General features: G+C 48.9%; 1 protein-coding gene across 26 annotated transcripts in view; it reads left to right on the top strand.

Moving 5' to 3' along the window:
- Window positions 1–2,694: 2,694 nt before the first annotated feature.
- Window positions 2,695–10,996, top strand: part of MAGI1 (membrane associated guanylate kinase, WW and PDZ domain containing 1) — a 566,279-nt gene continuing 557,977 nt past the window's right edge. For 20 of the 26 annotated variants that reach the window (XM_077325078.1, XM_077325089.1, XM_077325073.1 and 17 more), the window contains exon 1: window positions 2,696–3,489. In XM_077325078.1, coding sequence (XP_077181193.1) covers window positions 3,177–3,489 — 313 coding nt within the window. In that variant the 5' untranslated portion in view covers window positions 2,696–3,176. Of the gene's footprint in view, window positions 3,490–10,996 lie in introns of all 26 variants that reach the window. The other 6 variants (XM_077325070.1, XM_077325095.1, XM_077325093.1 and 3 more) reach the window with 1 other exon arrangement.

The raw sequence follows: 10,996 nt of genomic DNA, 5'->3' as shown, positions 1-10,996 counted from the left end.
GTGGTAACTGTTTTATGGCTGCCTCCACCTCCTGCAGCAGCCATTTTCTGGCAGCACCCACCACAGTGTGTTAAAATTTAAAGGTGTCTTTAAGACTCAAAAAAATGCGGGGACATCTGTTCTAGACAGGCATAACGTTCCTCCGCAAGACTGGTCAACTTGTAGTTTCTGGCATAAGGGGAGAAGGTGCCACTCAACAAGATAACATGCACACACCTCATGAGCAGAGAAACCTTTTCTTTCTGGAGTCTCATCCTAGTGTAAACATGACAGCGTCAGTGTAAAAAAATCTACATCTCCCCCCCTCCATCCACCCTGACCAGGAGGCGTGGGAAGCAGAGGCAAGGTAACACTCCGTGGCTGGGGTTAGTACATCTGATAGGCTGACCCACCCCCTTCCCTGGAGGGAAATTCGGGCTGCTGTAAATGTAAGCCAGGGGCTCCCCAGGGCTCTGTAGCTATGCAAACACACTGCCATAGAATTACCAAGTGTACAGTAAGACTTGCATTGTAGATTATGAACACATGGTTCCCTCTTCTGGCCCGTTGCCCGGGTCATAGAAGTTTTGATTCCCTTGATACAATTCATGACTACACGTCTTTGATTTCAAGTCTGGCTTGGCTTATTACAGTCAGGCCATTAGATGCATTGCTTCTCCTTTGAGTTGTGTGCACATATATGCAGCCCTTTTTAGCCAAACAATGGAAAGAAGTCAAAACAACAGAATACCCTGATCTGTGGCTACTACACAGATTTCATTTTAAGAGCCCATTTGTTAAGCCTTGTCTCAAGGGTCCATCATTTCGTAATCTTATTAACCACCGCTTGGCCTTTCAGCAATAAATCAATAAATAATGAACAGGCAAATCTGTGCCAATTACAGCTCAAATGCAGTTTAAAAAGAGAAGAAGCTCAACAGGATGTGGAGAACAGCCAGAGGTTACGATGGTATGCTCAGCTGGGTTTCCTTCCTATACCATTGCAGCCCCACTGGAATGTTAAGTCCCAGGAAATTCAGCGTGTGTGTGTCTGTAGGATAGCGATCCTGGTGCGTCTGGGACAGAAAGACCAAAGGCAAGTGCCAAAGATCCAAATTTCTCGACTCCCCATTCAGGAGAATATTTTTGCAATACTCAAAATAATAAATGTCAGCTTCTCTCTCCAAGTGGAGTCCTGTAATGAAATACTCAGAATATTAAATATCAGTTTTTCTCTCCTAGATGAGTCCGGTAATGCAATCCCAGAAAAGCTCAAACATCCTGGAGGAATTGCAGCCTTCCTCTCCTCCAGGGCATTTCATTGGCTGAGCAGTATATTAGATTTTTATTGAGAGTATATCCTGCTCTGCTAGCCACGAGAAAAGGAAGGAACTATGCAGAGTACGGATGCCCTGCTCTGGGCTAACCGGCATTGATTTCATGAATTATTATTTTTCAGAGATTTTGCTGAGAATACATTGTAGGCTACCTTGTTTCGCAGTTGGATTGCAAATGGTCTTAACAATAAGAGTCTTGCTTTGCCAGTCTTCAGCCTGTTAAGTTTCAACTTGGCTTGCCAAAGGTCCCCTGAACAGAGGCCAGTCACACAATCTCTGCCTAACCTACCTCACAAGGTTGTTCTGAGGATAAACCGGAGAATAATAATATAAGCCACTTTGAGTCTGCTTTGGGGAGAGAAAGGAAGCAAATAACATATCTTATCAGCCAGGTGAATTATTTACCTCTGTGCCCCCAAAAAGCTTCAACCACCTATTTCTGCACTGGACATAGACAGTGTTAGCTTATATGAATTTCAGCCCACTTCATTGGATGCATTGTGACTCCTCAAGTTGTGTACTTTCTTATAGACTAAGGTGACCAGATTTTAACATTGGTAAAGCGGGGCACCATTGACTGGGGGGGGGGGGGGAGTGTCTTGATTAAAAAATTGGTCTATATGGAGCAACAAAAAGTTTAATAGAACGCATAGAATGCAAAAATAGTATTGTAATATATATATATATATATATATATTAATTTCAACGAGTACAATTTGCCAGGTGCCCCCAGATGTCCCTCCAAAAGTGGGACAATCTGGTCACCTTATTATAGACACAGAGAGAAAAGAAAACTGTGCAGATAAGTCTAGCTAATACTAAACTGAAGACGTGCATCTCCATTTAGCGGTGACTAATGCAACAATGTACCTTCCGATTAAATACAGGTACAGGTGAAAGGCAAACAAATCGGCTAAAGGGCCGTGCACCGGTCTGGAAACAAAAGGTCAAGTTCGGTTTCGTATCGGACTGGCGATCGCCTGGAATCCGGGCTCGGCTCAGAAAACAAAAGGGGACGCCCCCTTAGCAAATAAGAACCATGTGTCCGGCTCCGTTTCAGGTCCGGCGACCGCTTACGGGCACTGTGCCTTAAGGGCAGCGGCTTCACTCCCCGCCAGCGCTTCTGTGCGCACATGGACCTGGGGAGCTCGCACATGCCTAGAAAAGAGGACTCCGCTTCTCTCCAAAGGGAGGCGGCGGCGAAGGAGAAAGGGGCGGCGTGTCTGCCGGGCGCCTGCGCCAGCAGTTCCTATCGCAGCCCTCTCTCGCTTGGCTGGGGCTCGGGGGAAGCGGGGGGAGCGCAGGGTAACAAAACAAGCGGCGGCTTTGTATTGGCTTAAAGGAGCCGCGCTCGCGGCGAACTCCGACTCGGGGGTGGGGGGGCGGGAAAGTGGCCGGGAGAAGGCGCGGAGGCACGAAGTCGCCGGCGCCCAGGTGGGACGGACGAGCCGGACTCTGAGGCGGTGCAAGGGGACGACGAGCGGAGGATTACTTGGAGGGAGAAGAGGCGCGCGATCCGCCGGAGGGGAGCGGGCGCGAGACAGGCGAGGGAGCCTTTAAAAGCGCGCCGGACAGGGCAGGACCGGACAGGACGTCCAGGCGGCTCTCGGCGCGAGCGGGCAGAGCTGGGCTTGCGGCTCCCGCGGCGGGAGCGATGCGAGCGGGGCTGTCGGCGCCGAGGGAGCCCGCGAGGCGCAGCCGGGCAAAGTTTGCTCTATGATGGCTTGAGTGGGGCGGCGGGGAAGTTGTCGGGAGCGGCCGCTGACGGCTCGTTCTATGCCCGCGGCGGGCTGCCTCCTCCGCCTCCTGCGCAGCCACCTGTGTCCCTCTGCCTTTCGGAGCCCCCTTTTTTAAGCGGCGATGTCGAAAGTGATCCAAAAGAAGAACCACTGGACGACCAAGGTGCACCAGTGCGCGGTGAGCCGCGGCGCTCACGGCGAGCTGGTGGGGGTGCCCATCCTGGGGGGCGCGGAATACGGCGAGTTTCCTTACGTCGGGCCCGTGGCCGAGCCCGAGGGGGAGGCGAGCGGCGGCGGCGGCGAAGGGAAGCTGAGCGAAGGGGAGCTCCTGCTGGAGGTGCAGGGCATCCGCGTGTCGGGCTTGCCCCGCTACGACGTGCTGGGAGTTATCCGGAGCTGCAAGGACCCCGTCACTTTGAAAGCCGTCAGACAAGGTGAGGCGAACCGCTCGGCTTGCGGGGGGGGGGGGGGGCAGCCGTTGCTTCGGAGAGAGTTTCAAAAAAAAGGGGGGGAAGAGGCTCGGCCGCGTGTCTGTGTGTGTTTTAACCCTTCGTGGTGTGTGTGTGTGTGTGTGTGTGTGAGAGAGAGAGAGGTGGGCAGTTTGTGTCGCGCAGCGAGGCGGGAGAAAACACTCTGCTTGTCCTCAGAGGCCCGCCGGCCCGCCGTGCTTGGGCGCCCAGTCGTGTCAGGGAAGCCTGTGTGGAGTGGTGGTCGACACGGCTGCCTTCTGCCAAGCGGAGCCGGAGGGGACCATCGGACTGCTGGCCTCGGAGGCTGTGGCCGGAGAAGTGGAGAGCCTCGCTCTTGCCTGCTCCCCGGGCGGCTCTGGCCGTCGAGGCTTCCTCTGCCTGGGACTCCGGGGACTTTCCGTCTTCTGCTGTGCTCTTCCTCACCTGTAAACACGAGGAATAATGGTTCGCCAGCAGCCTGGAGGCTCAAGGGCTTGTTTGGACCCGGGACTCTTGCTCACTCCTGTTAGGCGGGCTGCTCTGCACATGTGCAGAGACTGGATGCCCTGGCTCAGGATTGTGGGGTAGGGGAAAGGGATGAGCGCTTTGGTATTGGGAATTGGCTTATCTGGGTTGGGAATGGGCTGTGCTTGATCTGCCCTGTGAAGGGTCACACGGTTTGACTCATATTCCCCAGAGGCCAGAGGAGTGTGGATCTGGTGGGTTCCTGATCTACTCGTCTAGGTGCTCTGGTGAGGTCTGTTCCGGTTTAGTTAGCCCAAAGGCTTCCCTGACGTCGGAATGCGGGGTTTGCTACAGCGCTCTTAACTTTTCAGTCTTGTCTGTCTGTAGGGCTAAGTGCGGCTTTACTTTTAAAACTGCAGCGTGACGCATGTCTGCGTGAAAGAAGATTGGAAACAGAATGTCAGGCCTGTGAAAGCAGCGCCATAGGAATGGGGTGGGAGTGGGGGTGGGATTTGTTCTTGCTTCAAAGGGCAAAGGGAAAAGCACCGTCTCCTCCAGAGTGGTGGGCTTCCTCCCTGATCTTCTGAAATACAAGGGAACCATAATGGAAGTGCACCCAGCCTTCAAAAGGAGCTGCTGGGAGCGTTCCCTTCCCACTTTGGCCTGTATGGAGAGGGACTGTGATTCAGTGGCAGAGCATCTGCTTGGCATGCTGAAGGTCTCAAATTCAGATCTCAGTCTCTCCAGGTGAAAAATCTCTGGCAGAGAGCTGATGCCCCTCTGAGTCAATGGACCAAAGATATGTTTAATAATAATAATAATAATATGTTCATTTATATCCCACACTTCCACATTGCTCAGGGCAGGTAACAGCACATACAGATTAAAAATATTAACATTTTGGAACTTTATATTTCTCCTGCTGCTCCCAGCTAAAATATCCGAGACAGGCTTTTTTTTTGTTAAGTGTCAGGCAGCTTCGTGGGAGTTCACCAGTCCTCCTTGTCATTTGTGTCTCTCCTTTCCTGGGAAGCCACTGACTTCTGTCTGGAACTCTTCCTGCAGGAGGCTGGCATTTCCCTTCCCAGACAGAATTTCAGCTTCATCGCTAGTCCCCTGTGTAGGGCTTCTGCCCCGGGCAGACAGGCTGTGTTCTGGCGAGGACAGGAGGGGTGGTGCTTCCTCCTTGGACACTCTGTCTGTCTTGCTCCTGAGAAGTGACCCAGACAGCCTTGTGCTTGGGGAAAGGATGTGTGGTTCTGTCTGCTTGGAAGAAACTGCTGCGTGAGAGCGTTTTGGATGCTTATCCCGCCCTTCACTAGGTTTTATTAGTCTTCTAAAGATCTCACACTGCGTCAGCGAGTGGGAACTCTTAATTTGTCGGAGGGGCTCTCCGGTCACTTAGCTGCGGAAAGCTCCTTGGCAAAAGGTCGTCCAGCATTGTGCAGGGCTTGCGTCCTCTCCTAAAGGCGCCTAGAGGTGCAGTGTGCCGTCATTCAGCTGACCCAAAGGGAACAAGTTGGCCAGCCTTTTTTTCAGTGTGCCCCTGCAAAGACACGATGGGCAGAGTCACCTTCAGGGAGCTGTTACTGCTATTCACTTTACACAGCCACAAATCAGTTTGACTTTTTCGGTCTCTTTCCTCACCCCCTCCCTTCCCCGGCCATCGAAAGTGATGGAATGTCCCTCGAAAAGCATGAAGGGAGTATCTTGTTTTGTTTGATGGCAAGGCTGTAATTGGGTATGGCACTGTTTCACCTGAGTAATCCAAGACTGTACGCTACACTCCGCCCCCCCCCCCTTCCCGTCTCCCTTGGGACTCCCAGTTTTACAGCCTGTGTCATTTTCTCCAAGCCGTTACCCCTGAAGTCCATTCAATTTTTAAACATGTTCTTTTAAAAAGCTGCATCATGGCCCCTGGCCACAGGGAGCTCTTGCAGTTTGCCAGAGGGAGAGTCTTTGGATCTGGTGGCTACTCCTAACAGAAAGCCAAGCAAATATTTCATTTGACTGGACCTAGAGGAATTTCCGGAGAGATCGACTCCTCCTGCAGTGATGTAGCTTCATGCCGGAACATTTGGTTGTTCTGCTGGGATATGACTAGAATGTCTCTTTTCTTATATGAAAAAAAAAGTGCAAGCATGTGATTGCCAGCTGCCTTCCCTATTTTGTGTCAAAAGGTTGGCATGGATTCTGTGCAGGGAGTGGATTATTTCCTTCCCCTCCCCCAATGTTATGCTGAAATCCCAAACATTTCTTCTTTCAGTCTTCTCTAGCAACAAGATGCTTCTGGGTCACTTTTACCCTATGCAGAAACTGTTGCTCTTCCCCAGTCCTAACTCCCAGTGCTGTTCACATGCTAATGGCAATGGGCATGCAGAACGAAGTCCAGGCAGTTGGTAGGGAAACGGCCAGCTTTTCCTGACCTCTTGTGCTCTAGCAAGCCAGCCTGCTCCTTCCCAACTAGGGCATAGGCAAAATACTAGGTGTGGCACACCTCTTGGCTTAGCAGTTGCTGTAGGACAGTGTTTCTCAGCCTCTGGATCCTCACTCAAAAATGAGTTGCAGGTCGCAGACTTTTGCAGTGTTACTGATTTCTGCATACTCCTTTTTTTTTTTAAAGTGAGTTTCTCTACCTAGTAAAGTTGGGCTTGTGGGTTACCAGTGAGAGATGGTTAAGAGTGTCAGACTAGGATATGGAAGGCCCCGAGTTCAAATTCCCACTCATGCCATGAAAGTTTGCTGGGTGACCTTGAGCCAGCCACACTTCCTCAGTTTAACCTACCTCACAAGGTTGTTGTGAAGTTGAAATGGAGGAGAGGAGAATAATGTAAGCTGCTTTGTGTCCCCACAAGGGAGAAAGGCAGAGTGTAAATGAATTAAATACCACATTAAACCTGATTCCGTAGTGCAGGGATTGCCAAATTGTGGCTCTCCAAATGTCCATGGACAACAAGTACCATGAGCCCCTTCCAGCACCATGCTAATCGTAGTCCATAGTCATCTGGACAACCACAGTTTGCCCTCACCCTGCTCGAGTGGAACAGCTGAGCAGCACTTCTCTGTGGGTGTATCTTGCCTCTTAGGGTCTCCTTATAGCTTGACACACCATTCATGTCTCAGAATGGCCTAGGGCAGGGGTAGTCAACCTGTGGTCCTCCAGATGATCATGGGCTACAATTCCCAGGAGCCCCTGCCAGCAAACGCAGGTTGACTACCCCTGATCTACAGTATTTAGTGTACTAAATCTCTTCCTGATCACTGTCTCCCTGCTGCTTGTGGCCTGATGCAATATGACTACTCTTGTGGTTTTGGTTATCACTTACATGCAGAATAGAAGGTGCCATGACTCTGTTATGGCCATCTGAACCCTGCGTATTTACATATATATATATATATATATTTACATATATAAGTACCAGGTTGCAGCTGGCTGTGGTTAGGAATGGACACAAACTGACTCATGAAATAAATTTCGTTATGCATTTTGGCTGGTTCATGGTTCTCGAAAGGATGTTTGTGGAAGGGTGCCTGGTATAAACATTGGACAGACTTTGGTTCTGTTTGTAGCGGCTTGCAAATTGATACATTTTCAGACAGTTTCCACTCAGTTAAACCAATTTCCACTAGCCTGGAGTGCCTGCCAAGTCGTGAGTTAACTTTGGGGATCCCCATCAGAAGTCTTGTCATGTCTCCCATTCTGTCCTCCTAAATCTGCCTTTGGAGAATTGTGGGTGGCCCAGCCAGCCTGAAAGGTGTTTCCTTTCTTCTGCACAGTAGAAAAATCTACAGTGAGTTTCAGCCATGGCGGGGGGGGGGGGGAGCTGTAAGAATTGTGGACAGGCTTCCCTTGCTTGTCTGGTGGGGCTGGAGAGTGTACCAAGCTATTGCAGTTTGCTTTGGGGTGCTACTACTTTGGCTTTTTCTTGAGCCATTCCATAGACTCCTGTAACTGCAGCTTTCTTTTCCAGAGAGAGCACTATGGAGATTGTTTTGGGAGATGCATTACTGGGATCCTAGAAATGTACTCTGCCCCCAACCTGGAGAGATGGTAGAGGATGAGGTTCCCTGTGCATTTGGTGTGTGCAGTGAATGAAAAGTGTGTACTTGGAAGCAGTCTTCCTTTCCATCAGCCTGAAATGGATCTGAGATTGGGACATTGCATCTTGTCAGGGACTCATTCCATAGCACATGTTGACTTAGGGGGCTTGTGCATAGGTTCTGTGCTTGAGTCCTTTTCAGTGCCTCTTATGCAGGCCTAGATTGGGATTGATGCAAGGGTGTTTGTGTTTGAGGGTCAATGTAGCAGTCTGTCTGAATGCTAACCCAGACAGCATTTAAGTAGCTGCCAGGAATCTGCTATCCTGATTCTCCTTTCACACTTGCCCTAGGCTCTTGCAGTTCTTCTTATTTGCCTTCGCTTTCTTTGACTATGGACGTGTAAATGCTGCCAGGCAAGCTGCCCTTATGTTGTCCTAAGTATACACAGGGGAGGCTTGAGTAATTCTAATAGTGACTTACAGCATTGCTGTAGCAAATCTTTGCCTTATGTTGCCTAGGAAGCTGGCTTTTCGCTCATGGTTCTGCTGGACTTTCTCTGATAATTTGCTCATCATCTGAGGCTGCAGTCCTTAGGACACTTACTAGGGAGTAAGTCCACTGAACTCAGTGGAACTCTGGAGTAAAGATGCTTAGGATATTATTACAGGCATCGTGACGACTATGGATGTGGTGCTTTGCTGGAACTGCCTAACGTTTGGTTGGTGTTCCAGATCTGTCTGTTTCAACTACTTGTGAACTTTTGCTTATTATAGCCATTGTAGGTGGTCCCCCGGCATGGACAGAGTTCTGCTATGAGCAGATTTACCTCTAAGGGTGTAACAGTGGTGTTGTAACTTTTAGATGCATTTGTGTATTTTTATTGACTTTATGGGTCTGGAATCTGCTTGCAGCTGTTAGAAATCATTTCATGCCTGTAGAGGTGCTAAGGGGCATACATTTCCCACAGGATTATGTGGGATTCTTGCATGTGGGATTGTTGCAAGAAGTTGTTAGTGGATGTCCCGGTTTGACAGTTCTTACAGAGAAGGCACAAATTCCTTTCCCCCATGTCTCCATACTGTTCTGAGCCAAATTTGTCTGATCAGAAACCTCTACATAGGATATAGTATAGTAGATCTGATGAGATTGGGTTAGCCTGGGCTATCCAGGTCAGGGTGGTTTATCCGTGACCCTGGTTAAATCAGCAAAATAAGTATCCCCCATGCATAGTTAATGCTTTTTCTGTAGCATGATTTACTTATCCGCACACATGACTTCTGATTTCCCTAGGGTGAGAGAGGTAATGCATTCATTAAGAGACAGGAATAAGAGCATCCAGTGACCTCTGGTACCGAGAAGCTTTTGAACTCAAAGTTTTACATATTGGAATGGGATGGACTATCTCTGTGGATGAGCATTCCTCAACTTGCACCAGTGATTAAAGGTAAAGGTATCTCCTGTGCAAGCACTGGGTCATGTCTGACCCTTGGGGTGACGCCCTCTAGTGTTTTCATGGCAATACGGGGTGGTTTGCCAGTGCCTTCCCCAGTCATTACAGTTTAATTAGGGCTATATGGAGATGTGCACACATAGTGGGAGAGTCATGTGGTGGGTAGAGCATGTTTTTTCAACTAGCGTTTTGTGAAACCCTGGGGTTTCTTGATGGCTCTGGAAGGGTTTCCTGAATGGGAAGGTTAATTAATTGTTAATATATTTTTAAAAAATTGCTAAACATTTATTGGTGAATGTATGGTCATGTCAACGCATTCCCCCCTCCCAAAATGGCCAATGATGGGCCTGGAGCAGGTGGGAAGAGGAGAGGCCCCCGGTGGGTATGTACCCAGCTATGCTTCTCAACCATATTCTGCCTGTGTGCCACTTTTGGTGTTTCTTGTAGCCTGAAGAATGTTCCAGGGGATTCTCTGTGGTATAAATGTTGAGTAAGACTGGGTTAGAATGTTGGACTAGGATCGGGGAGATCCCATTTAGAACGTCCACTCTGTCATGGAAGCTTAGTAGGTAACCTTTGGCCAGTAACTCTCTTTCAAACTAATCCCCCTTCCAGGGTATCGTGAGGATGAAATGGAGAACGGCCCAAGGTTGAAACCTGCTTTGGGTTACTATTGAGTCTCCCTACTGGGGAGGAAGGTGGTATATAAATAGAGTAAGTAAATACACATGTCAAGTATTCAGCAGCTTATAAAAGAGAGATAAAATGTTTGAGAAGCTTTGCTTCCAGTGGTGGACCTGTGATTTTAGCTAGTTCCAATGTTTCCCTGGCATGAAATTTTCACAAGCTTTTTGAGCAGGAAAGAGCTTCAAAGTCTTTTTGAACTGCAAAATCAATTTGTTTAGACACCAAGGTGATTTTAATGCATATACCCATGAGCAGTAAACTCTCTTCCAAACTAATGCTCAGGGAGGGAACCTCTCACATTCATTTTCTCCCAGGTATACAAATGAAAAAGGAAAGCCATAGAATATGTTCTGTCAAAAGCATGAGACCTTAATGCATCTCTTGAGAGATGGGCAGATGTTTCCACACTTAATGTCACCAGAGGTTGTGCTGGCAGGCAGAATGACATCTAAGTTACGGGAACTATACTCCTTGTAAACGTAACGTGTGACTTTCCTACAAAATTCCATTGCTTGGAAGCTCACCATGCTTGTTCTGCAGACATGTTTCAAATTTCCATTGTCGGTAACCTGGAATAAACTTAAAATTCACTCGCTTTGTGCCCCCCTCCCCCTCCCCACAGCAAGCAGGAATCTGTCATACTTGTTAAGCAACATTTCGCTGTCACTGAAATAAATGCCTATCTTTTCCTTTTGAAAAGAGAGTGGGGATTGCCAGGCTGTGTGCTTCTGTGTATGAATAGATTTACAAATCAATGGAATGCTTTAAATTCCGATGGACAGAGTGGTCTGAGCAAATGGACAAGCCACAAAATGAAACTGAGATTTGTGGAGGGTAGCTATATGGGAT

This window comes from Paroedura picta, chromosome 3 (genome assembly GCF_049243985.1).
Source record: "Paroedura picta isolate Pp20150507F chromosome 3, Ppicta_v3.0, whole genome shotgun sequence".
Classification (NCBI taxonomy): Eukaryota; Metazoa; Chordata; class Lepidosauria; order Squamata; family Gekkonidae; genus Paroedura; species Paroedura picta.
The sequence above is the reverse complement of the archived record's forward strand: the minus strand, read 5'-3'. Positions and strand labels throughout refer to the sequence as shown.